This window comes from Ursus maritimus, unplaced genomic scaffold (genome assembly GCF_017311325.1).
Source record: "Ursus maritimus isolate PB19 unplaced genomic scaffold, ASM1731132v1 scaffold_22, whole genome shotgun sequence".
Lineage (NCBI taxonomy): Eukaryota > Metazoa > Chordata > Mammalia > Carnivora > Ursidae > Ursus > Ursus maritimus.
In genome coordinates, this window is record NW_024424675.1 from 23513748 (window position 1) to 23541084 (window position 27337).

General features: G+C 42.2%; 1 protein-coding gene and 1 long non-coding RNA gene across 3 annotated transcripts in view; one reads left to right on the forward strand and one right to left on the reverse strand.

Moving 5' to 3' along the window:
* Positions 1–10212, reverse strand: part of LOC121104593 — a 33934-nt gene extending 23722 nt beyond the window's left edge. The window contains exon 1 of the long non-coding RNA XR_005836918.1: positions 10090–10212. This is a non-coding gene — a long non-coding RNA (uncharacterized LOC121104593). The remainder of the gene's footprint in view (positions 1–10089) is intronic.
* A 259-nt stretch (positions 10213–10471) lies between these two features.
* The window catches only part of CBFA2T2 (CBFA2/RUNX1 partner transcriptional co-repressor 2), a 145458-nt gene continuing 128592 nt past the window's right edge, over positions 10472–27337 (forward strand). For both annotated transcript variants that reach the window (XM_040638174.1, XM_040638175.1), the window contains exon 1: positions 10472–10655. In XM_040638174.1, the coding sequence (XP_040494108.1) occupies positions 10622–10655 (34 nt within the window). In that variant the 5' untranslated portion in view covers positions 10472–10621. The remainder of the gene's footprint in view (positions 10656–27337) is intronic.

Sequence of the window (27337 nt, forward strand, 5' to 3'; positions counted from 1 at the left end):
ACCGACTGAGCCACCCAGGTACCCTCTTTTTTATTTTTTAATTTTAGTTAGTTTTTTTTTTTTTTTTAAGATTTTATTCATTTATTTGACAGAGATAGAGACAGCCAGCGAGAGAGGGAACACAAGCAGGGGGAGTGGGAGAGGAAGAAGCAGGCTCCCAGTGGTGCAGGGAGCCTGATGTGGGGCTCAATTCCAGGACCCTGGGATCACGCCCTGAGCCGAAGGCAGATGCTTAACAACTGAGCCACCCAGGTGCCCCTGTTTTTGTTTTTTTAAACTAATCTCTATACCTAATGGGGGGCTCAAAGTCACAACCCCGAGATCAAGACTCATATGCTCTACCAACTGAGCCGGCCAAGGTGCCCCAAGAATGTCAGAATTCAATTTTGTCATCTGAGACTAAGCTTATGACTCAGACAAATTTTTTGGTAAGTCTCTTAACCTCTCTGAGCCTCTGCTCCTTTGGCTGGAAAATGGAGCTGCTGGAAAGGTGAAATCAAATTCAGTTTATAAGGCACCAGGCCTGACTCTGCCCCTTAGGTGTTAGTGTCCCTGAGCCTCTAGGCCTTAGGAAACCAGTCAACCACAGGCTGAGCTCCTTGGAGCTGATTGTTTCCAGAGGGCCTCTCTTCCCCACCTTCAACACACACACACACACACACACACACACACACACACACACACACACCATTTCTTAAGCAAGAAAGGTGAAGAAACAGAAAAGGTAGTAAACCTGTGGAGACTAATTTATTTTCTCTACATCTGAAACCAAACAGAACTTGAGAAAGTTACAGGTTTAAAGCCAGGGCTGTCCAGGTCTTCGGGAAGAGAGTTTTATTTTCAAAAACAGTGGAATGTGGTATATCCAAACCATGGACTACTCCCAGGGAATAAAAATAAAGGCAGGTAAACTATTGATGGACACAACAACACAGATGAATTTCAAAATCATTATGCCAGATGAAAGAAGCCAGATAAGAGAGTACATGCTGGTGCACTTGGGCTCAGTCAGTTAAGTGTCTGCCTTCAGCTCAGGTCATGATCCCAAGGTCCTTGGATGGAGCCCCACATCAGACTTCCTGCTCAGCGGGGTTCCTGCTTCTTCTTCTCCCTCTGCCATTCCACCCCCCCCCCCCGCCCCCAACTTGTGCTCTCTGGCTCTCTTTGTCAAATAAATAAATAAGATCTTAGGGGGAAAAAAAAAAGAAGAACGCCTGCTGTATGAGTCCATTTACATACAATTCTAGAAAATGCAAACCAATGTGATAGAAAGTAGGAGCACCTGGGTGGCTCAGTAGGTTAAGTGTCCCACTCTTGATTTCCACTCAGGTCTTGATCTCAGGGTCATCAGATCAAGCCCCAAATCAGGTGCCAGGCTCAGCACAGAGTCTGCTTGAAATTCTTTCTCTCCCTCTGCCCCACCACCTGCTCATGCTCTTTCTCTAGCTCTCTGTGAAATAAACAAATAAAATCTTAAAAAAAAAAAAGAAAGAAAAAGAAAGAAAGAAAGAAAGATCAGTGATTCGCTGGGTCCAGGTGCAGATGGAAGGATGGATTACAAAGGAACACGAGAAATCTTATGGGAGTGATGGAAATGTTCTTTATCTTAATAGTGCTGGTGATTTCACAGGTATATACAGCTATCAAAATTCATCAAATGGAGCCCGTTAAGTTGATGTGGCTCATTCTACATAAATGGTACACCTCAATCAAGTGTTTAGTTTCCTTTCTTTTTTTTTTTAAGTAGGTTCCACAACCAACCTGGGGCTGGAATTCAGGACCCTGAGATCATGAGTCACATGCTCTATGGACTGAGCCAGCCAGGCACCCCTCAATAAAGTTTTAAAAAAAGCAATCAGTGGGTGTGTGTGTGTGTGTGTGTGTGCGCACACATGTGCCTGGCTCAATAGGTAGAGCACAGGACTTTGATCTTGGGGTTGTGGGTTCGAGCCCCACACTGGGTGTAGAGATTACTGAAAATAAATAATTAAATAAATAAGCTTAGAAAAAATTAAAAGGCAGTTGTAAGAGCTGGGGAAGGACAGGATGGGGAGTGACTGCCAATGAGCATGGGGTTTCTTTTTGGGGTGATAAAAATGTTCTAAAGTTAGATTCTGGTGCTGGTTGCACAGCTCTGTGACTGTGCTAAAAACCACCAAATTGTACACTTTAAATGGGCAGATGTGTGGTATATGAGTCATATCTCAATAAAGCTGTTAAACAAAAACCGATCGTATAGTGATAGAAGTCGGAATAGTAGTAGGTAACGTTTGGATGGGGATATTGACTGGAAAGGGATATCAGGGAGCCTTCTAGGGTGGTGGAAAATGATGTAAGTGGTGTTAAGCCTGAAACAAGTCTTTGAACTGTATGTTTGACATTCATGCATCTTGCCATACATACATATTATACTTCAATTTGTCAATCTTTTTAAAATTTTTGTTTACTTATTTTTAAAGATTTTATTTATTTATTTTTTAATTAATTAATTAATTAATTTATAAAAAAGATTTTATTTATTTATCTGACAGTGAGAGAGACAGCCAGCCAGAGAGGGAACACAGGCCGGGGGAGTGGGAGAGGAAGAAGCACGCTCCCAGTGCAGGAGCCTGATGTGGGGCTCGATCCCAGGACTCTAGGATCACGCCTTGAGCCGAAGGCAGACGCTTAATGACTGAGCCACCCAGGCGACCCAAGATTTTATTTATTTTTAAAAATAATCTCTTTGCCCAATGTGGGGCTCAAACTTACGACCCAGAGGTCAAGAGCTGCATACTCTAGTGACTAAGTCAGTGAGGCACCCCTCACTTTTTGACTTTTAAATTTGCTTTTGAAAAATTTACATAAAATAATCTGGGACTTTTAAAAATGTACAGTTCTTTGAGTTTTGACAAATGCATATAATCATATAACCATCATGGGGCGCCTGAGTGGCTCAGTTGGTTAAGCATCTGCCTTCAGCTCAGGTCATGATCCCAGGGTCCAGGGATCAAGCCCCGTGTCAGTCTCCTTGCTCAGTGGGGAGCCTGCTTCTCCCTCTGCCTGCCACTCCCCCTGCTTGTGCTTCCTCTCTCTGACAAATAAATACATTAAAAATATTTTAAAAATCACATAACCATCATGATAAACAAGATGTAGAACATTTCCATCAGCCCAAATTTCTCTGTGCCTTTTTATAGTCATGCTTTACCCCTACCGTGAGTATCTGATGACACAGATCTGTTTTCTGTTCCTATAATTTTGCCTTTAAAAAAAAAATCCCATAGGGTACCTAGGTGGCTCAGTTGGTTAAGTGTCTGACTCTTTTTTTTAGAGCGGACACAGCCAAGGGAGCCCAAGTGACAGGTGGACCCTCACTTGTCTTTATTTATTTATTTATTTATTTATTTATTTTATTTATTTATTTGAAAGAGAGAGCATGAGTGGGGGGGTGGGGGTAGAGGAAGGGAGTTGGAAAGGGAGAGATAGACTTTCCCGATGAGCTGGGAGCCCGATGTGGGGCTCAATCCCAGGACCCTGGGATCATAACCTGAGCTGAAGTCAGACACTTAACCAACTGAGCCATCCAGGTGCCCCAAGTGTCTGACTCTTGATTTCAGCTCAGGTCATGATCTCAGGTGTTCTGAGATGGAACCCCACATTGGGCTCTGCACTCAGTGGGGAGTCTCCTTGAGATTCTCTCTCCCTCTGCCCCTCCCCCTGCTCTCCCAGTCTCTCTCTTTCTCCCCTCTCAAAATAAATAAGTGAATCTTTATTTTTTGTAAGATTTTATTTATTTATTTGAGAAAGAAAAGGAGATAATGAGCAAGAGAGCACAGGGGGAGCGGCAGAGGGAAAGGGAGAAGCAGGCTCCCCACGGAGCAGGGAGCCTGACATGCGGCTTGATCCCAGAACCCTGGGATCATGACCTGAGCTGAAGTCAGATGCTTAATCGACTGAGCCACCCAGGTTCCGCAATAAATGAATCTTTAAAAAAAAAAAAAATCCCATAAATGGAATAATAGAATATGTAACCCTTTGAGTCTGGCTTCTTTGTTTTATTTTATCTTATTTTTTAAAGTAATCTACACCCAACATGGGGCTTGAACTTACAACCCCAAGGTCAACAGTCACATGTTCCAGCAAATAAGCCAGTCAGGTGCCCCAGGTCTGGCTTCTTTGAAATTCATCCATATTATTTTGAGTATCAGAAATTTGTTCCTTAGGGGTGCTTGGGTGGCTCAGTTGGTTAAGTGTCTAATTCTTGATTTCGGCTTAGGTTGTGATCTCAGGGTCATGAATCTGAGCCCCAAGTCTGGCTCAGGAGGGAGTCTACTTCTCTCCCTCTCCCCCTGCCCCTCCCCCCACTCACATGCATGCACGCACTCTGTCTCTCTCTAAAATGAATAAATAAATCTTTAAAAAAATTTGTTCTTTTTTTTTTTTTAAAGATATTTATTTATTATTTATTTGAGAGAGAAAGTGAGAGAGAGAGAACAGGAGCCAAGGGTGAGGGGAGAAGCAGAGGGAGAAGCAGACTCCCCGATGAGCAAGGAGCCCCACACTGGGCTCAATCCCAGGACTCCATGATCATGACCTGAGGCAAAGGCAGACGCTCAACCGACTGAGCCACCCAGGTGCCCGAAATTTGTTCCTTTTTATCTCTAAACAGTGTTCATCTGTATGATGAACATACCACAGTTTGTGTATCCATTCACTAGTTCAGGGACATTTAGATGATTGCCAGTTTTTGGTAATTTTGAATAAAGCTGTTATAAAAGTCACATATAGGTTTTTGTGTAAACGTAAGTTTTTAGGGGGACCTGGCTGGTTCAGTTGATAGAACATGCAACTCTTGATCTCAGAGTTGTAAATTCAAGCCCCGTGTTGGGTATAGAGATTACTTAAAAATAAAATATTTAAAACAAACAAATAAATGTAAGTTTTTAAACCAGCCTCTCATTTCCAGGATAATTCCAATTTGACCATGATGCAGTGTATTTTTTATATATTGTTTAATTCAATTTGTTAATATTTTGTTGAAGATTTTTGCTTGTTAATGTCTTCATGAGACATATTGGTCTCAAGTTTTCTTTTCTTATAATATCTTAATGTGCTGTTGCTATCAGGGTAATCTTGGCTTCATAAAATGAGTTGGAAATGTTTCCTCCTCTTTTATTTTCTGGAAGAGACTGTAAAATTGATATTATTTCTTCTTAAATATTTGGTAGAATTAGCAATTAAAGCCTGTTGGCTCTGGGGTTCTCTTGGCTAAAAGTTTTTTTTTTTTTTTTAAGATTTATTTATTTATGAGAGAGAGAGAGAGTGACGGGGGATGGAAAGGGAGAGGGAGAGAGAGAATCTCTAGCAGACTTCCCACTGAGCAAGGACCCCCAACTTAGGGCTCTATCTAAGGATGCTGAGATCATGACCTGAGCCGAAATCAAGAGCCAGAAGCTTAACAGACTAAGCCACCCAGGTGCCCCTTGGCTAAAAGATTTTTAACTACAAATTTATTTTATTTAATAAATATTGGATGTGGGTCCCCACACCCACCCCACCAAAAGATTTTTACAAATTAAAAAATAAATACCGGAATATTTAGATTATCAACTTTTTTTTTTTTTAAGATTTATTTATTTCAGAGAGAGACACAGAGAGAGGGAGTGCGTGTGAGAGCGAGAGCAGAGTGGAGGGGAAGAGGAAGAGGGAGAGAGAAACTCAAGCAGACTCTGCACTGAGCATGGAGCCCAACAAGGGGCTCATTCTCACCACCTGAGATCAGACCTGAGCTGAAACCAAGAGTCAAATGTTGAACTGACTACACCACCCAGGCACCGCTCAGATTATCAATATTTTGAGTGAGTTTCAATAGGCTGTGTCTTTTAAGAAATCGGTGAATCTCATCTGAGTTATCAAATTTATAGTCATAAAATTGTTATTTATTACTATTGGTAAAGTCTATAGTAATGTTCCTTCTTTCATTCTTTTCCCCCCTCTTTCATTCCTTTTTTTTTTAAGATTTTATTTATTTATTTATTTATTTATTTATTTATTTATTTGACGGAGAGAGTACAAGCAGGTGGAGTGGCAGGCAGAGGGAGAGGCAGAAGTAGGCTTCCCACTTAGCAGAGAGCCTGATTTGGGTCTCAATCCCAGGACCCTGGGATCACGACATGAGCCAAAGGCAGACACTTAACTGACTGAGACGCCCAGGCACCACACTAAGTTTTTTTTTTAAAGATCTATTTATCTGTTTGAGAGAGAGCAAGAGAGGGAGAGAGCATGTGCAGAGAGGAGCAGAGGGAGAGGGAAAAGGAGACTCTACCATGAGTGTGTAGCCAATATTACTCGATCTCATGATCCTGAGATCATGACCTGAGCCAAAATCAAGAGTTGCCTAACTGACTGAGCCACCCAGGTGCCCCTCTCGGACTCTTTTTTAAAGGTTCTTCTAATTATACCGGGCCTACTTGAGTAACCCAAGATAATCTTCCCATCTCAGGGTTCTTAACTCAATCACATCTGTGAAGTCCCTTTTGCTTTGTAAGGTAACATATTCACAGGTTCCAGAGATAAGGGTGTTCACATTATACTGCCTGCAGATTGGAACTGTGCTGTTTGTTTTCGTTTTTGTTTTTAACATTTTATTTTAATTTTTTAAATTTTTTAAAAGATTTTATTCATTTATCTGACAGAGATAGAGACAGCCAGCGAGAGAGGGAACACAAGCAGGGGGAGTGGGAGAGGAAGAAACAGGCTCACAGCGGAGGAGCCTGACGTGGGGCTCGATCCCACAACGCCGGGATCACGCCCTGAGCCGAAGGCAGCCGCTTAACCACTGTGCCACCCAGGCGCCCCTAAATTTATTTATTTTTAAAGATTTTATTTGTCAGAGAGAGAGCGTGCACAAGCGGGAGGTGGGGGGGGGGGCAGCAGGCAGAGGGAGAAGCAAGCTCTCTGCTGAGCAAGGAGCCCAATGTGGGACTTGATCCCAGGACCCTGGGATCATGACCTAAACTGAAGGCAGACACTTAACTGACTGAGCCACCAAGGCGTCCCAAGATTTTATTTGTTTATTTATTTTAGAGAGAGTAAGGGCCAGAGGGAAAGGGGATGAGAGAGAGAGAGAGAGAGAGAATATGAATCTTAAGCAGACTCTGTACCCAAGCGCAGAGCCTGACTTGGGTCTCAATCCCAGGACCCTGAGATAATGACCTGAGCTGAAACCAAGAGTTGGATGCTTAACCATCTGAGTCATCCAGGCACCCCTTAAATTTATTAATTTTTCTAAGTAATCTCTACACCCAATGTGGGGCTTGAACTCACAATCCTGACATCAAAAGTTGCATGCTCTTATGACTGAGGCAGCCAGATGCCCCAAGACTTTTTTTTTAAGTGGGTGGGAGGGGCAGAGGGAGAGAGAGATAATCCCAAGCAGGCTCCACACTCAGTATGGAGCCCAACTCTGGACTCAAACTCACAACCCCAAGATCAGGACCCGAGGCCAAATCAAGAGTCGGATGCTTAACTGACTGAGCCACCCAGGCACCCACCCCTCCCTCTAAGAATTTTTATTTTTAAGTAATCTCTATCTCAAACTCATGACCCCAAGATCAAGAGTCACATGCTCCACTGACTAAGCCAGGCAGGTGCTCCTCAGCAAGCATTTATTAAATGTCTGTATCATAAAAATATTTAAAATGTTGCAGCTGGGGCGCCTGCGTGGCTCAGTTGGTTAAGCATCTGAAGCATCTGCCTTTAGCTCAGGTTGCGATCCCTGAGTCTGGCTCTCAGCTCAGCGGGGAGTCTGCTTCTCCCTCTGCCTCTGCCCCTGCTCCTCCTCTCTCTCTTTCTCTCACATGTGCTCTCTCTAATAAGTGAAATCTTTTAAGAAAAATAATAAAATGTTCACTCATTATATCCCAGATTGCCAAGTGCTAAGAGAAGGCAAGGCAGTATACAGCAGGATTCAAATGGTAATGTATTTCTGTAAATTTGAAAAAAAATTTTGTTTTTAAGTATGCTCCACATGCAAGGTGGGCCTTGAACTCAGGACCCTAAGATTAAGAGTTACATGCTCTACTGACTGAGTCAATCAGGCACCCCAACAATGGAATTTTTTTGAGCACCTAATATGTACTAGCAACTTCTAGGCAGGAAGGGTAAAGGCTAGGGGGGATAGTGAGTAGGAATGGGAATTAGAAAAAAAAAAAAAAAAAAGGAAGTGCATATAATAATAATTGCAACATTTAAAAAACATAGCAGGGGGGCACCTGGGTGGCTCAGTTGGTTGACCATCCGACTCTTGGTTTTGGCTCAGGTCATGATCTCAGGGTCCTGAGATCAAGCCCCACAATGGATTCGCACTTGCACTCAGCAGGGAGTCTGCTCAAGATCCACCCCCACCCCCACCCCACCCCCCTGCCTCCCCCACACTCTCTCTCTCAAATAAATAAATAAACCTTTAAAGAAATGTAGCAGGTACTGTGTTTTTCATGCAATAATCTTGTGAGCTAGGTCCTATCATGAGCCATTTGCTGAGCCTCAGAAAGATGAAATGACTTGTCTGAGGCTATATAGCTGGTAAATGTGAAGCCATGATTGTATATCCAGGCTGTCTGGCTCTGGTGTGTGGGCTCTTGGATTTAACACCATTTTAGAGTGTACATAGTATGTAGGTGTTGAAAAATATCCAATTATCCAAAACTTGGAAGTAAAGCAAAAGAATAGCTTCATGGAACTCCAATTTGCTTTTTCAGTTCACAATATGTATTGGCAACCTTTTCTTATTACCACAAGTAGATCTACCTACTTTTCAAATATTGTATATTATTTCCTACAGTTTATTTCACTAGTTCTCCATGTAGGGCATTCAAGCCAATTTTGATTTTTGTTCTTTTACAATTCTGATGTAAACTTCCTTCCTATGCATCTTTTTGTACACATGAACAAGTATTTGGGATGGAGACCCACAAGTGGAAATTCCAATCGAATGCATGAAATATGGCAACTCCTTGCTTGTTTTCTGATTATGAGAGAGGTTGAACATCTATTTTTAATGTTTATTAGCCATACAGATTTTCTTTTCTGTGTATTGTCTATTCATCCTCTTTGTCCATTTTTTTTTTAAGATTTCATTTATTTATTTGACAGAGAGACAGCCAGCGAGAGAGGGAACACAAGCAGGGGAAGTGGGAGAGGAAGAAGCAGGCTCATAGCGGAGGAGCCTGATGTGGGGCTCGATCCCATAACGCCGGGATCACGCCCTGAGCCGAAGGCAGACTAACGACTGCGCCACCCAGGCGCCCCTGTCCGTTTTTTTTTTTAATTTTAAGTAATCTTTATGCCCAACGTGGGGTTCAAGCTCATGACGTTGAGATCAAGAGTTGCATGCTCTACTGAGCCAGCCAGGTGCCCCCATCCATTTTCTATTAAATTATCTTTTTCTTATTGGTTTATAGGACTTCTTTATTTATTCTGAATATTGATCCTTTGTTGAATATGTTGCAGATATTTTATCCCTGTCTTCTGCTTATAAAAGAAAGCAAAGTTAAAAGAAATTTGTTTATGATGTTTTTGTATATAGAGGAGTTTGAAATTTTTTAAAATTTATTTTTATTTATGCATTTATTTATTTTTAAAATATTCTCCATGCCCAATGTGGGGCTTGGACTCACGACCCTGAGATCAAGGGTGCATGCTCTGCCAACTGAGCCAGCCAAATGCACTGGAGTTTGTAGTTTTTAATCTCTTGTTTTAATTTTAATTCCTGTTTTTGAGTCTTTGGGAGGCAGAATAGTTCAGAGTAGCTCAAAGTACTGGGTCTGAAGTCCGAAGTTTCTAGTTTGCAATCCCTTCTCTACTTTATGCTAACAGTAAGCAGTGGCCAAGGTGGTTGAAGCGAAAGCCCTTTCTGCATGTATAGGCAGAAAAGGTAAAATAGTACCTCTCTCCCTCATTGTGAGGGTTAACTGGATGAGTGTATGGAAATAGCACCTAAAGATGATAAAGAGCTCGGTAATAGAAATGATAACTAACGGTTATTAATATGATGACGACATTTTAGACATTTGGCACAGGGTAGACCAGAATGGGGAAGCGACTTACCCAACGACAGGCTTTGGGCGACCAGGCCTTAACCTGAAGAACTCAGGTGCGGCGCTGTCCCCTCCCCCCTAAGCCCCACCCCCTACAGCCTTGCCTCCTCCTCCGGGACTGGGTCGCTGCCCTGGCCACAGCCGGAAGCCCAGTGCCAGACGAGTGGGCCTGGCGCGTGATGGGCGCGCGTGACACAGTAGGGGCGGGTCTGAGAAGCTGGATGAGCCGGGATAGGGCGTCAGGTTCGCGCGGAAGGGGCGGGGCAGGTCAGGGGGGCGGGGCTTAGCTGGAGCTGTTCTTGGGGCCGGGCTTCCGCGTGCGTTGGTCCGGCGGGCGAGGGCGCGCGGCGGGGGCGTGCCCGGCGGGCGGGGCGGAGCCAACCGGGGGGCGGGGCGGCGCGCGGCCTAACGGCGGCGTTGGCGGCGGCAGCAGCGGCGGTGCTGGGGCTGGCGAGCGTCGCGGCTTCAGGTTCCGCGGCGGCGCCTGCGAGCGACCCTGGCCGCGGTTGGAGGCGGGAGGCGCGCGGCGGAGGCGCTTGGCGATGGTGGGCGTCCCTGGAGCGGCCGCCTTCCAGCGTAAGCAGGGCGGGAAGACCGGAGGCTGAGGGGGGCGTGTGAGGGGCCTGCTGCTCCACAGGCGCGAGCTCCCGGGAGGCCCCCGGCGCGAGGCGGGGTTGGGGAAACTGAGGCCCGAAGCAGGGCTGTGGATCCAAGGTCACGCGGCGGGCCGGGCCTTCCCGGGTTCTCGAGGCCGTCCGGGTGCTTCCTGCTCCCCCCGGGGGGTCGGGGCTAGCGATGTGAGCGAAGCCGTGCGGATCGCGGCCTCGGAGCCCAGGCCCCGCCGGCGTCCATCCGATTTACCGGCGGACAAGGATTGTTTTGTTCTCCGGTGCTGGGGCCACTAAGTCCGGCTCCTGGGGAAGTACTACATATGCCCAGTTTCAAGGGGTGTGTGGCGAATGGTGGAGGAGGCGAGGATGGCCTCTTTGAGGGGGCCTGTTGAGTGCAGGCTCAGGGGTCAGACTGCGTGGGTTCATATTCTGGTTACCCCGCTTGGGGGATGTGACCTTGGGTCTTTCCGAGCCTCAGTTCCTTCTTCTGCAAAATGGGGGTGTGAAGAGCATTTCCACCCCCATACCCCCCGCCAGGGTTCTTGGGTTTTGTGGGGCCAGTAGAATGTTTGGCACAGACTGGGACATACACGAGCATGAAAACTGTTATTATTGTAATCGCTGATAAACCTCATCCAGGGTGAACCTCCCTCGGAAAAGCCCGAAATTGGGCTCTGGTTGTGTATTTGTTTAAGATGTTGTCTTAGGTTAGTCCTGCTTTATGATCCAGTTGTTTTTCTTACCTCCATTTCTCTATTCCCGCATTTGTCTAGTGTTCCTCCTAGAATTTTGAGATCCTTGGGGGAGGGGTGGTATCTCTTAATAACAATAAAATTTTAATTGTTTCTTGTTACAATAACAGTCATAGTCAACATTTTTTTGAGCAGCAGGCATTTTGCATTCTATTCTTTCAATGTTTATTAAATCATTTATTAAGTAAAAAGTAGCATTCTCGGCCCTGGGAATATAGCAAAAAAATGGATAGACCATATCAGCCTCTGCGTTTGGAGTGGGGAGGGGAAGACAAGGTAAATGAGGAAACATGAGACCATATTGCTTGTTTTTTCTTCATTTAATCCTGGTGATAGTGTAAATAAGAGTTAAGTATTTGAATATGCCCGTTTTGCCACAGATGAAACTGAAGAACACTGTGATCTAGCCTCAGAGCCCTGAGTATTTCATATAAAGGGAGGCTTTACACGGTCTCACTTCTTTGACACTCATTAAAAGTTGGATTGAAGAAATGCAAAGTAAATGCATCTAGCAATGCCTCTTCATATCAAGCCTACAGTTGCTGCTTTTGGTAGTTTGAGGCTTTCCTCTTGGAGCTTATAACAAAAGAGAGGCAGAGGTGACCAGTTAGGCCTAAGATGCACCGTCTCTGTAAAGGAAAGGACTGTTAATACCAACTCAAGTTTTTTACATCCAAACCTGTTTTATGTAATTTTTGGTTTAAAATATACCACCAAAGTGCAGTTTTTGGTTCTATTATGTAACGAAGATTTATTTATTTATTTTAGTGTTCCTAATAGAATTCTGTATTACATTCTTAGCATGCTTAGTGCCCTCTTTTAATCTGGAAGCATATAGTAAGTTTCATTAAAATATTGAGAGGGTTTTTTCAGTGACGTTTCCACGATACAGTTAGATTCAGCATTAACCATCTGCTAAGCACCAGGGCCTGTGCTATTGTAGGGCTTACAAAGATGAATAAAGCAGATTCTTGCCTCTGGAGCTTACCTATAGTCTTGATTGGTTAATGCGTTTAACTGAAGTGCTGGGCAGAGAACGTAGGAGCTCCGAGTCCTTGGGGAAAGTAGTCTCGAGCATTGGCTTCAGATGGTCTTAGTGTTCTATCAGTAGATAGGGTTGAGTATGCGTACATGTGATGTTTTAAGTTACAATTACAGTGCTAACTGTAGTCTGTGTTATGTACATTTTATAACACTTGCAAAAATACATTTTGCGAAGGATGAACTAAAATATAAGTAGAAGTTCCAATAACATCTTTGCATACCCTGGTGTGAATAATAACTGTGCATCTTGGGGGTGGGGACCATTGGTCTTGTAATGGGACCCTTTCAACCCATGAAGTCTGTTGAGATTCACTTCTGGAATTGTGCCTAGGTTGAAGTCTTGGGGTCCAGTCCTATTAACTTTGAGACTTTGGGCACATTATTTAACCTTTCTGTGCACTTTATTTTCCTCATCTGTTAAAATGGAGTTGATGAGAGTTCCTGCCCCACCTACAGTTTTGCGATGATTGATAATATGTATTGGTAATGTATATGATAACATATGTAGAGTACTTAGACTGCGCTTGACCCACTATTTTGGATGTTGCTTGTACCTGAGAATACAAGGAAGACTTAGGATCTCACAGGGTATGTAGTAGGGGCCCTGTACCTATGCATAGATAATAATAAAGTGCTCAAAGCAGAGTCTTTTGGGAATATAGGGTAGGAATAACTAATTGTTCTTAAAGGGTCCAAGTAAGGTTTAGGAAAGGAGGTGACATTTGAAGCAGGGCTAAGAAGGAGAGGGGCATTTTCCGGGAGAGGAGTGGTGGACCTATTTAGGTGCTGAGCAGATACTTGGATTCTCTGGAGGGCTTAGTGAGTAGGTCTCCAGATCTGGGCCTGCAGGGAACTTGATTAAAGCCTGTATACCTTGTTAATAGGATAGCAGTGAGTTCTGGCTGGAGTTGTTCCTGGCAGGGTCCAGATGGCAAGGAAGCCTATTCCAGAACTTTTCACAGCACCGCAGCTCTTTTCTCTCTGATGACACTTACCTCATTCTGCCTTCTTAGTTATCTAAGAATATAAACTCCTAAATGTAAGCTCCTTAAGAGTTACAGTATCTGCATTTTTTTTTAATCTTACTTTGCCTAACAAGGTAAGTGGGAAGTCCTTAAACATGGAGAAATGTATATAAGTCATTGGACCTCCAAAGAATTCTGAACAGTTACAAGTAAAATGGTAAATGACCATACTTACTAGTGAACAGCTTGATTACAGATATAGTAGATAGGTCCTGTGCATTACTATTCAAAAGGGGTGAGGATTGTCCTGTTCAGTAATGCTTTCCTTATCTGGCATTTGTCTGTTAGCATGAAAGAAGAGATGCGAAAGTGTACCTACCTGAAAGACTTCCTGGAGGTTGAATTAGGTACCTTCCGTTCGCTCCTCTAGGTCTACTCTCCATCTGTTGCCTGTTCTCTGCCCTGGGAGGCTGACTTATCTGTATGAACTACATCAAGAGCTTCCTTCCCGTCTAAGGTTAGGGAATTTTAATTTCCATGCTCCCTTCCTATGGCTATTGCCTCTGGCTGGTTGTGTCCCTTGATTGAAGATTGCTATTCCTCTAAAGGAGTCTCTCTCTGCGGCTCCTGGATTTGGAAAGTTTTTATTTCCTTTGTTCCTCCAGCTTAGAAGTGCCCTCTCTAATCCCAGGGTACTATTCTCCCTTGTGATTATCACCTTTATAGTCCTGTTATTAAACCCTCCTTGAATTATCCTTACTCTGGAGTATGCTGTCTTTCCTGCTGGGACCATGACTGTGATTGAAGCTTGTATACCTCGTTAATAGCGTAACACCTCAACCTTTCACTCAGAGCTAACTCATATTCTGCACATTCCTCAAAGATACTTGTCTGAGCCCAGCTTATAAGTAGTTTTTAAAGTTTATTTATTTGAGTAATCTCTACATCCAGCATGGGGCTCAGACTCAACAACTTCTGACTGAGCGAGCCAGCCAGCACTCCCTCGTAAGCAGGTTTTTGTTTTTTGTTTTTTAAGATTTTATTTATTTATTTGACAGCGAGACAGCGAGAGAGGGAACACAAGCAGGGGGAGTGGAGAGTGAGAAGCAGGCTTTCTGCTGAGCAAGGAGCCCAATGTGGGATGTGGGGCTCGATCCCACGACCCTGGGATCATGACCTGAGCTGGAGGCAGACGCTTAACGACTGAGCCGCCCAGGGTGCCCCTCGTAAGCAGATTTTAAAAGCAACAAGTCACATGAAGAGGAGGAAGGCTACCGCAGGTAAGCATACTGACAGTGAGAGACAGGGTCTCGTCCTCTCTTTGGTCCTTACCTACTATGCCATACTGATGCGTTTAGTCATTTTCCCCTAAACGATTGGGCAAGAAAAAAAAACCGCTAGAAGCACCATAATCTGTGACCACACAATCCAGACCAGTTAAATTGCAGTTAGTAGCCTATTTAAAAAGGCAGAGATACATGTGAGGCAGGTTGTTGATCATAATGGAAAAAGAATTTGCAGGCAGACTTTGGGTTTGAGGCCCAGTTCTGGGAAGTTTTTCAATTTCTGAGACTCAAGTTTGTTTACTCTATAAATGAGAATAATTCCTGGCTAATAATAACTAATAGTGAATGTTTATTTTGGGCTAGATATCATGCATTTACCTTTTGCCTTTTAATCCTCCAGTCTTTTAGGTAGGTATATTTCCTGATTTTATAAATTATGAAATTGACTCAGATGTTATAGAACTAATAAATGACAAAGTCTAGATTAAAATCTAGATTTTTCTGGCAGCAGAGCCTGAGCTCTTAACATTAAGGTAGCTGTTACTTAAAAATGTGTTGACTGGGGTTCCTGGCTGGCTTGGTTGGTGGAGCATGTGATTCTTGATCTCAGGGTTGTAGGTTTGAGCCCCATGTTGGCTGTAGAGATTACTTAAAAAAAATAAAATCTTAAAAAAAAAAAGTTGACCTTTGGGGCACCTGACTGGCTCAGTTGGTAGAGCATGTGACTTTTGATCTCAGGGTATTGAGTTTGACCCCCCACTTTTGGCATAGAGACTACCTTAAAAAAAATGTGTTGACCGGGACAGCCGGGTGGCTTGTTAAGCTGCTGCTGTTGGGTTCAGGGTCCTGGGAAGGAGTCCCGCATGCATCCTCATCCAGCTCCTTGCTCCACGGGGAGCCTGCTTCTCCCTTTGCCTCTGCCACTCCCCATGCTTGTGCTTTGTCGCCCTCTCTGACAAAGAAATAAATAAAATCTTTAAAAAAAAATTTGCTGACCATCAATGAATGGGAAAATCAAACCCTAATTTCTGTACTCTGACACTGTGAAGTTCCTATATTTGAAAGGTCATCTAAGTTCTCAGAATATAGCATTTATAAGGGAAGCAGTGCTTATAGATATCTATAAATATTACTGCACTACAGAAGTTTTTCTGGTTGTTTCTCCCCTTTTTGAGGGAGATGTTCAGAACCTTTTTTGCCGCATGTTGGGTAACCCCATGGCAGAGTAGTGTGAAATGAGCTGAAGGCTTTGAGAGTAGTAATACTGCCACGAAACTTTAATTATTTAGTCACTTGCTATCTACATGTTAATATAGAGTTGGTATTTCAGTGAGTCCTTGTGTAGAATTGGATATAAGTTTTCTTATTAGTAACAAAGTTATCAGGGCACCTGGCTGGCTCAGTCACCAGAGTGTGCGACCCTTAATCTCGGGGTCCTAAATTCAAGCCCCACGTTGGGCATGAAGCCTACTTTAAAAACAAACAAAAAAACCGCAAGCAAAACAAACAAAAAACCAAAGTTATCCTTTGATTTCAGTTATTTTGAGGGTTATTGACTGGTTATTTTGAGAGTTGGGACTTACTAAATTGAATCATGTTTTGGATACTTGTAATGATTTTTGTCTTCATCTTTGACTGTTGAATGCATTTGTGCTGGTTTAGAACCCGTTGGCTTTCCTCCATACAAATTGACTTAAAGCTTGTTCCTGAGTATTAAGCCTGTTGTGGGACATGCAGATCTAGACTTTTTGATCAGTTATTTGAGTGTAATGAATGCTTTTTGGCAGAAAAGATCATTCAAAAGGTAGTGTACAACAAATGAATGTAGCACTAGGATCAAGATGAGTTAATTCACTAAGTTCATACCTCTTCCAGGATAAGGAAAAAATGGGAGGAAGGAGGTGTGGAAAAAAGATTTCTCACCTGCCAGTTTTATCGTCACTCCTTAGTTTTAGAATATTGTTTTGAACCTCATATTATAGAAAGCAGTCACTGAAGATTTACTTCAAATTTGTGAAAGCTTGACGACTTAATGAGGGACAGTCTCTCCCTGGTTATTGTTTGTGCTGTGGTAAGATTGCCAAGACGAGGGGCCTCACTCTTGCTGTACTGACTGGCCCCATGTGCAATATGAGCTAGTATATGTACATGTGACAGATCCTGTCTCTGGGTTTTATTATGGCTGGTTAAGTAGCGTTTTGCCTTTGTCTCTGGTTTCTGTCTGTGGCCCCTTGAAGCTATCTGAAATTATAGGGGCTGGGGTACCATAAATTAAACTTGTGAAATGAGTCCATTGCAGATGTGTCAACTGAATCGGACTTTTAAGTCCAGTTGAATTCTTCAAAAGGGGGCCTTTGCTAGGTTTTCTGCTGGGTGTTTTTCATCTCATGTAATTCTTGGAACAACCTTGGGAGGGAGTTAGTATCTCTGTTTTACTGATGAGGAAGTAAGACTCAGAGAACTTAAATAAATTGCCCAAGGTCACACAGTTAATCAGTAGCAGATGCACTGTTCAAACTTAGTTCAGTTCTGGTGTTGAGTTCATTCATTTTACATTGAGACCTGAGTCCAAAACCTGTTTTTTACTATCACATGACTTCTTTTTACTAACTAGACTAGAGGTTTTTAGACATGTGTTCCTTGGACCCCGGTGTTCCCTGAAGATACTTGATTTCCCATCATCTTTCTTCAAGAACTAACTTTCTCTAACATCTCTTATTTTAAAAAAAGTGTTAGGAATTGGAATATGATTTAGAGACCACTCCTGTACTAGATCTTGGTCTTGTTCAGAGGTATCCTGAATTAGACTTAGAGGTGAATTAAAAAAAAAAAAAAGGGCAACAGAAACTCTCAGCATCCTTTACCAATTCATCCCATATGTTTCCTGATCTTAGCAGTGAAACAGATGATGGCAATGAACATCAAAAGCCCAAGTAATGTCCATATTAATTTTGTATGGCCCTGTGAGAAGCTGTCAAATATGGATCATCCAATATAGTATATGGATTTACGATGTGAACTCTTGAAGATTTGACTCTACTTTTCTATTTTGTATTGCCATAATTAAATGCAGAAATCAAAATAAAATTTAGAATAACTCAGAGCTAGGTATCCTTCTGTCTGAATTTATAGCTTTGGAGTTGGCTAGACCTTTCAATTAAATTAGCTGATGGCGACAAATATGTAATCTGACCTCTTCAGCAGCTCAAGTGAAATGTTAATACCAGGCATAACACAGCTCCCTTGACACACTGCTTTGACCTTTTCCTCTGCTACAAATGTTTCCCTTATTCCTTTGTTAACTTAGCCATCTCCATGCAGAGGTCACGCCTGCTTTTAATTTTTTGAAGCCGCATGAGAACAGACATTGAACACAGACTTACTCATTTTTACCTTATATCCCAGAAACTACACTAATGATACAATTATCTCTAATTCCCGTGCATTTTTAAATTATTTTTTATATTTTATTTTTTTTCTAAAGATTTTATTTATTTGCCAGAGATAGAGCAAGAGAAAGAGTGCACAAGCAGGGGGAGCAGCGGGCAGAGGGAGAAGCAGGCTCCCTGCTGATAAAGGAGCCTAATGCTGGGCTCGATCCCAGGACCCTAGGATCATGACCTGAGCCAAAGACAGATGTAACCGACTGAGCCATCCAGGTGTCCCCCCCATGTATTTTTTAGCTAGTTTATATCCTTAGCACTACCTGCCCTCTGCCTCCCCTCTCTGTAAAATCTTAAATAGTGACATTTTTCTCCACCAAAAATGTGGCAATGTTTTTAGTTCTTAATATTGAGAAAATGATTATGTCTTTGACTTTGTTTCCCTCTAGAGTAGTGGAGCCAGCCTTGCAGGGAGAAAAGGCAGGCATAAAGCAAGTCCTCTTTATGAATAAAGGTAGAGATGGTTTAGGAGAGGGAAATTGGAGTGGTGTTAGTTTTAGTTCCTTCAGCATTCATTCTCTAGCTGCCTAGAGCGGCTTAGGGTCAGCAGCTCCGGTTTTTGTAAGCTTCACCTTAATTTTCCCTTGGTGGGTTGGTCTGGCTAAGTTTTTTGTTTTGTTTTTTAGATTTCATTTATTTATCAGACAGAGCATGAGCATTGGGAGGGGCAGAGGGAGAAAAGCAGACTTCCCTCTGAGCAGGGAGCCCAATGCAGGGCTTGATCCAGGACCCTGAGATCATGACCTGAGCCAAAGGCAGACGCTTAACCAGCTGAGCCACCCAGGAATCCCTGGCTAAGTGTTTATGTTTTTAATTAATTAAATTTAATTAATTTATTTTAAGATTTATTTATTTATTGGAGAGAGAGCGCACACGTGCGCAGGAGGGGGGATTGGCAGAGGGAGAGAATCTTCAGACTCCCTGCCCCTTGCGGAGCTCAATCTCATGACCCATGAGATCTTGAGCTGAAATCAAGAGTTGGATGCTCACCCGACTAAACCACCCAAACGCCCCTGTTTATTTTAAGTAAAACCTATGCCCTATACAGGGCTTGAACTGAACGACCTTGAGATCAAGAGCCTTAAATGCTGGGCGTGCTTGGGTGGCTCAGTTGAGCATCTGACTTCGGCTCAGGTCATGATCCCAGAGTCTTGCTCTCTGCTCAGCGGAGAGCCTGCTTCTCCCTCTCCCTCTGCCTGCCGCTCCCCCTGCTTGTGCACTCTCATTCTCTGTCAAATAAATAAATAAATATTACTTGGAGGGAGTCTCATGCTGTACAAACTGAGCCAGCCAGGTCCCCCTGGCTAAGTGGTTTTAACTATACTCTTTACCTCTACTTAAATATGTTACATGATACTGTAAGTCGTTCTAGAAAAACACAGACATATTCAGGGATGGTGATTTGCATTATAAAAACACTTTTTGTACTTTTAAGTTTGTATTTTTTTTTTTTAAAGATTTTATTTATTTATTCGACAGAGATAGAGACAGCCAGCGAGAGAGGGAACACAAGCAGGGGGAGTGGGAGAGGAAGAAGCAGGCTCATAGCAGAGGAGCCTGATGTGGGGCTCAATCCCATAAAGCCGGGATCACGCCCTGAGCCGAAGGCAGACGCCTAACCGCTGTGCCACCCAGACGCCCCTTAAGTTTGTATTTTGCCATAATTTTAAACTTATGAAAAAGTTGGAAGAATACTATTAAAATTCCTCTTTGTTCTTCATCTTGGTTCCCCAGATGTCAACACTTTACTATTTTTCTATGTTTCTGTTTATATTGGATATTACTTTTCTGAACTCCTTTAGTGTAAGTTACAGCTGTGATACCTCTTTACCCTAAATAACTTAGTGTATATTTCCCGTAAACTAGGACATTCTCTTATGTAACCACAATACACTCATCAAAATCCCGAAATAGTCTTGATACAATAGTATTATTTAATATACAAACTTCATTCGAATTTTTCCATTATTCCAATAATGTTCTTCATAGGAAAAATATGTTTTTTTTTGTAGTCTAGGATCCAGTCCAGGATATATATATCATATTTAGTTTTCCTGCCTCTAGTCTCCTTCCGTTTGGAAGAATCCTTCAGTCTCATCTTTTGTGACTTTGACTTTTTTTTAATAATGTGGGCCGTTTATTTTGTAGGATGTCCCTCAATTTGAATTTTTTTCCTTACGAATTAATTCAGATTTTGCATATTGGCAGGAGTATCACAGAGTGAAATTATGTCCTTCTCAGTGCGTGTATCAGGAGGCACATGATGTCCATCTGTCCAGGACTTGATGTTAACTTTGATCACTTGCTCAAGGTGTTATCTGCTAGGATTCTCCACTATAGAGCTATTATCTTTTCCTTTTTAATGGGTAAGAATCATGGGGAGAGATACTGAATTTATGTAAATATCTTGTTATCAAACTTTGGCCTACTGGTTTTAGCATCTTTTGATACTGTTTGCCTGAGTCAGTTGTTGCTATGATAGTTGGAGTACAATTTTCTATTTCTGTTAGTTCTTCATTCTGTTAATATTCTACTACAGAGCATTTTCCTAACCATTATTTATTTATATAAATATGAGTTATTTTAGTCACTGGGTTATAATCTTTTATTTATTTTTGTGCAAAAAGGTGATTTTATTTTTTTAATTTTTTTAGATTTTATTTATTTGTCAGAGAGACAGAGAGAGCAGCAGTCAGGGGGGAAGCAGACTCTCTGCTCAGGAAGGAGCCCCATGCAGGACTCCATCCCAGGACCCCTGGATCACAACCTGAGCCGAAGGCAGATGCTTAACCAACTGAGCCACCCAGGCATCCCAATACTCTCTCTCTCTCTCTCTTTTTTTTTTTAAGATTTTATTTATTTTGGGAGAGAGAGACAGAGCGTGCATGCACGAGCCGGGGGAGGGGCAGAGGGAGAGGGAGAGGGAGAAGCAGAGGGAGAAGCAGACTTTCACTGAGCAGGGAGCCTGATGTGGGCTCAGTCCCAGAACCCCAGGATCATGACCTGAGCCGAAGGTAGACGCTTAGTGGACTGAGCCATCCAGGCCCTCCTCTAAGATACTCTTGATTTCAGATACTCATTTACTTTCACAAACATTAAACCACTAGTACCAGATGCTGGGGGCTATGAAGAGAGTTTTAAGGCCCTGAATTTAGGTGTAGTCCAGTAGAGGGGAGAGACTGATAGTTTCAGTATCAAATGGTAAACAGTGATAGTAGCATGACAGGAGCCACCAAGGATAGGCATCTGACCTAATCTGCACACATGTGTGGATATACTTCAAAAAAGACAGGAAGTGATGCTTGTCTTGAACCAAATCTGTTTTTTCCTTTCCAACAGCTTTTTTAAAAATTAGTTTTTGGACTGACAGTGATTTTTTTTTTTTAAGATTTTTTATTTATTTTTGAGAGAGAGAGAAAGAGTGCACGAGCGTTGGAGGGAAGAGGGACAGAAGGAGAAGCAGGGAGCCCGAAGCAGGACTCAACCTTAGGACCCTGGGATCATGACCTGAGTTTGAGCCCCACACTGGGGGTAGAGATTATTTAAAAAAAAAAAGCAAGGAAGTAGAATAGCATAGCTCACAATTTCAGGAATTCTGTAGGTATTGCTCACGTTTTTTTTCTCCTCGTTTTGAAGAATGGGAAATAAGGTATACAACAATTCAGCTGGTTGTTTTGTTAAACAGCTTCCCCAATTCTACCCTAGTAAGCTTTCCAGTTGTTTTTGTTTGTTTTCAAGATTTCATTTATTTATTTGACAGAGAGGCAGCGAGAGAGGGAACACAAGCAGGGGGAGTGGGAGGGGGAGAAGCAGGCTTCCCGCTGAGCAGGGAGCCTGATGCGGGGCTTGATTCCAGAACGCTGGGATCATGACCTGAGCCAAAGGCAGACGCTTAACGAACGACTGAACCACCCAGGCGCCCCAGCTTTCCATTGTTTTAAGCCTCTGGTTCTAGATGACTGGAAAACTAGTTTTCCTCTGGGGAGAGAGGATGGGTGGATTGGTGGTGTGTGATCACAATTACCTTGGGGAGTTAATAGAATATCGGTGTGACATCCATATTATGATACATTCGTATGTTTTTGAGAATAGCCTCCTAGGTGATTCTCTACCTTGTCTTCCTGGTTAACATCATTGTTCGAAATAATTTCTGTCCTTTCCCTCCTGCCATCACCTTATATTCAGAGATGCTGGTAGAATTACGCTCCTTTGTCTAACTTCTAATGTGAAGGAAAAGTTGAGATGGAATTTAGTATCCCATAAAGACTTCTGACAGCAAACATGTCTAACTCATATTGTCAAGTTGCTGATCAGCTTTTCCTGAGGAACTCTGGCCTTGCATTATTCTGTGTTATTGTTGATTTTAAACTTTGTGCTGTATTAATAGAAGTCAGCTTTCTTTTCATTTTTATGAAACTGCCTTTTATCATACAAAAACATAGACAGTGATCGGATACTCTGCTTTAGCTGCCTCTGTGTCCTTGAACTCATTTTGAACACCTTTTATGGTCCACGTAGTAGATACACAGATTTTTTGAGAATAATGCTCTAAATACAGGAAAGGCAAAAGATAAAGGATCTTTGAAGTCCTTCTCTTTCCACGGTCTCTGGTTCCATGAATTAAAAGACAATAAATCCTAAAGGACTCCTAAGAAAATCCTTGGAGCAGATGACACTGTACATGTCCTTTAGCAATTGCTTACTTGTTTGTTTTGGTGGCTGCAGGTCAATAGGATAACTGCAGATTATTAGGACATTCAAAGTTTGGAGACAGCAATTAGGTCAAATTTAGTTTATCAGTCATCTTTTTTTTTTTTTTTAAGATTTTAATTATTTGACAGAGAGAGCACAAGCAGGGGGAGCAGCAGGGAGAGGGAGAAGCAGGCTCCCCGCTGGGCAAGGAGCATGATGCGGGGTCCTATCTCAGGACCCTGGGATCATGACCTGAGCCAGAGGCAGATGCTTAACCCATAGGACCCCGTATTAGACATCTTTTCTAATTAAGGCTGTCATTTCCATTTTTAAAGCAACTGAAATTCTCCAATTTTTTTTTTTTATTTTTAAGATTTTATTTTTTAAAAGTAATTTCTACACCCAGTGTGGGGCTTGAACTCAAAACCCTGAGATCAGGAGTTGCATGCTCTACCAACTGAGACAGCCAGGCACCCCCAAATTTCCCAATTTTTAAAAGCACATGTTGGTTGTGGCAGTGAAAGCTCTAATATGCAGTAATCAAAGCTTTTTTTATTGTAGCACATATTCATAAATGCCAATTTGGAACTGAGTGTGACAGGATTATCTGGATGGTTGATAGGGATTTGTATAAACCAAGAGGGGTTTATTTAAACTTCTATCGAAAATAGGAAATTGGTATCCCATTAGGGCTTAATTGGTTGACTTCAGCTTTTGATCTTGGAAGCTGCTGAAGAGTTAATTTATTGTATGAGGGTTTAGCCCAGTGTAGAGCACAAACTTGTTTTGGGAAAAGGATCTCTTTGTATATTTACTCATTTGCCAGATCAATCCTGTTTGCATGTGAACCCTCTTCTTGATTCCAGGGAAAACAGGCAGACAATCCATGACAATTAAATATTAGAACATGACAGGTTGATTTTGATCCCACAGATTAAGGAGGGAAAGAAGGCTTCAGGTTTTATTAAATTTATCCTGGAGGATGATATTTTAAAAAGGAAACTTATGTGGAAAGATCTGTCAGTAACAGTTGAATACATTTTTCTTATTTAAATAGGTTCTTGTATTTAGGTAGTATGGCATATTGAGGAAGCATTTTTGGATTGGTTTTCTTAACACTTGGATTCTAGTTTATAGGTGACTGAAGGTATGGCTTTATAATTCACTTAATCATGGATTTTATTTTATTATTACTATTTTTAAAGATTTTATTTATTTGACAGAGAAAGAGAGAGCACAAGCAGGGAGTAGTGTCAGAGGGAGAGGGAGAAGCAGGCTCCCATCTGAGCAAGGAGCTGGAAGCAGGGCTCGATCCCAGGACTCTGGGATCATGACCTTAGCTAAAGGCAGAGGCTTAACTGACTGAGCCACCCAGGCGCCCCAGTTGTGGATTATATCTTAAATGAAAGTAATTTTAAAAAAATTTTATTTATTTAATATTTTTAAAGTTTTACCTTTTTTTTTTTTTTTTTTAAAGATTTTGTTTATTTATTTGATAGACAGCCAGCGAGAGAGGGAACACACGCTGGCGGAGTGGGAGAGGAAGAAGCGGGCTCCCAGTGGAGCAGGGAACCCGATGCGGGGCTTGATCCCAGGACCCCGGGATCATGCCCTGAGCTGAAGGCAGACGCTTAATGACTGAGCCACCCAAGCGCCCCCAAAAATTTTACTTATTTTAGAGCGAGAGAGAGTGCATGAGTGCACAAGTGGCGGGAAGGGCAGAGGGAGAGGGAGAGAGAATCTCAGGCTCTGGGGCTTGATCCCATGACCCTGAGATCATGACCTGAGCTGAAACCAAGAGTTGGATACTTAACTAACTGACTGAGCCAGCCAGGTGACCCGATAATAATTTCTTAGTAAAAAAATTTTTTTTGCTATCGCTATTTATAGAAGGATGTTTATTTTTTTAAATAAAGATTTTGTTTATAATTTTGAGAGAAAGAGAGAGAACCTGTGAGTTAGTATGAGCAGAGGTGAGGGGGGTTAGAAGGAGAAGCAAACTCCCTGCTGAGCAGGGAGCCCATCATGGGGTTTGATTCAGGACCCTGGGATCATGATCTGAACCAAAGGCAGCTGCTTAACCAACTGAGCAAACCAGGCACTCCAATAGAGGGATGTTTAAAAGATAAATGGGGCCCCTGGGTGGCTCAGTGGGCTGAGCCTCTGACTGTTCATTTCTGTGGGTCATGATCTCAGGCCCGAGTGACGTTCGACCCTCAGCAGGGAGTCTGCTTCTCTCCTCTTTTCTTCCTCTCCCCCCACTTACGCTGCTCTCTCTCTCTAAAGTAAATGAATAAATCTTAAAAAAAAAAAAGATAAATGAAATAATAGTTGTAGTAGCTGTTGGGAAGATAGCTTGACAGTGTTTCTCTTTTCCTGTAATTTTTCTCTCTTTATGTGAACCCTAAATTTACCGCCCAGTGAATTTTCACAAAGTGATCATACTTAATGTAACTGCTAACCAGATCAAGAAATAGAACATTTACGCAATTACTTCAGAAGCCCACTTCTCACCCTCCAGTTACTGTTCCTCCCTCTTCCCCAGGGTAGCCAATATCCCGACCTCTTTTACCATTCATTAGTTTCACTTCTTTTTTTTTTTTTTAAGATTTTATTTATTTATTTGACAGAGAGGCAGCGAGAGAGGGAACACAAGCAAAGGGAGTGTGAGAGGGAGAAGCAGGCTTCCCGCCGAGCAGGGAGCCCAATGCGGGGCTTGATCCCAGGACCCCAGGATCATGGCCTGAGCCGAAGGCAGACGCTTAACGGCTGAGCCACCCAGGCGCCCCTAGTTTTGCCTCTTTTAAAAAAAATGAACAGTATATATAAATAGTCATATACTGTGTTTTCTTCTGTATCTGGCTTCTTTTGCTCAACAGTAATGACACGTGTTCTTGTGTTAATAATTCATTCTCATTGCTGTGTAGAATTCCACTGTAAATGTATACCACAGTTTATCCATTCTTTTGCTGATGCATATTTTGATTTTTTTCCAGCTTGGGGTTAATTAGGAATAATGCTGCAGGAAACATTCTTCTATGTCTGGGTATATGTATGTGTGTCTTTCTGTTGAGTACATACCTAGGAGTGGAATTGGAGGGTCATTGATTGTGTGAATGTTCAGCATTAGTAGATACTGCCAAAAAATTTTCCAGAGTTGTATCAGTTTATATTTGCATCAGCAGTCTGTGAGAATTCCATTTATTCTACGTTCTCACCAGTCTTTTAACATTTGCTGAGCCTCTATTTTGTAAAGGTCTGAGGGATACAGTGGTGAACAAAATGAAGCCCTCTCACAGATCTTGAAATTTAATGGCATTAAAATATATTTTATACACACTTGTTTAATATAGTTAGGTAGCAGTAAAGTAGAAAGAGTGTGTTAGGAGAGGGTGATAGGGAGTGCTATTAGAGTAGTTGAGAAAGATTTCTGATGAAGTGACATTTGAGGAAAGATCCGAAAGAAGGAAGCTAGCTATATGGATATCTGGGAGAGGAGGAGTCCAGGCAATGGGAATAAATAGCAAGTGTCACAACCCTGAGGTGGGAGCATGCCTGATAGGTTCACAAGACAGCGAGGAGGCTAGTAAGACTAGAGCACATTGAGTAAGGGCGACATTGGAGAAGCTGATCTCAGGGAGGTGAACAGGGCCAGACCATGGAGGACCTTAAGAGTCATAGAAAGGATTTTGGGTTTTCTAAATGAGATGGGAAGAATTTGGAAGTTTTTGAGCAGAGTGACATTATCTCCTTTACCTTTTAAAGAGATCACTCTGCTCTTGGGGAAAACATTCTTCACGGGGCAAGAGTGGAAGCAGGAATGTGGATTAAGAAATCATTGCTGTAGGACAAGAGAGAGGAGGTTGGTGGTTTGGACTAGAATGTTAACAGTGGAAGTAAGGAGAAATAGTTGGATTCAGGGTATTTTGAAGGTATGACTGATAGGATTTGCCTCACTGGATTTGAAATTGGTGGGAGGTTGTGTGTCAAAGATGACTCTAAAATTATTGGCTTACGTTGCTAATTTTCTCATTTTAGAGAAGATTGGGGAGACATTAGGAACCCCAGATAGGTTTGGGATAGGATGGTGAACCAAGAATTTGACAGAGGACTTTTAGTATGTGAGATGTCTGTAAAATATCCAACTAGAGATGTTGAGTAGGTTAATAGGGTATACAAATAACATGGTGAATGAAAGTAGAGGTGGGACCCAACAAGGCCTTTGGAGTGAAATAGGGGGAATAGATAAATTCTCTTCATCATTTGAATACTTGTGAAGCTCCTTATTTAGAATTTAGATTGTACAGACTTTGTTCTTATTTTTGTGAGAGCTATTTGACAAGGAAGTAAAATATTAGGAATTTATTTATTGAGAAAGTTCCTGAGTACTTCTCTGAAAGATTTGTGACTGAAATTTACTAGACTTTGTATAGATTTAGTCTAACATAGTTCTTGTGTCTTAACT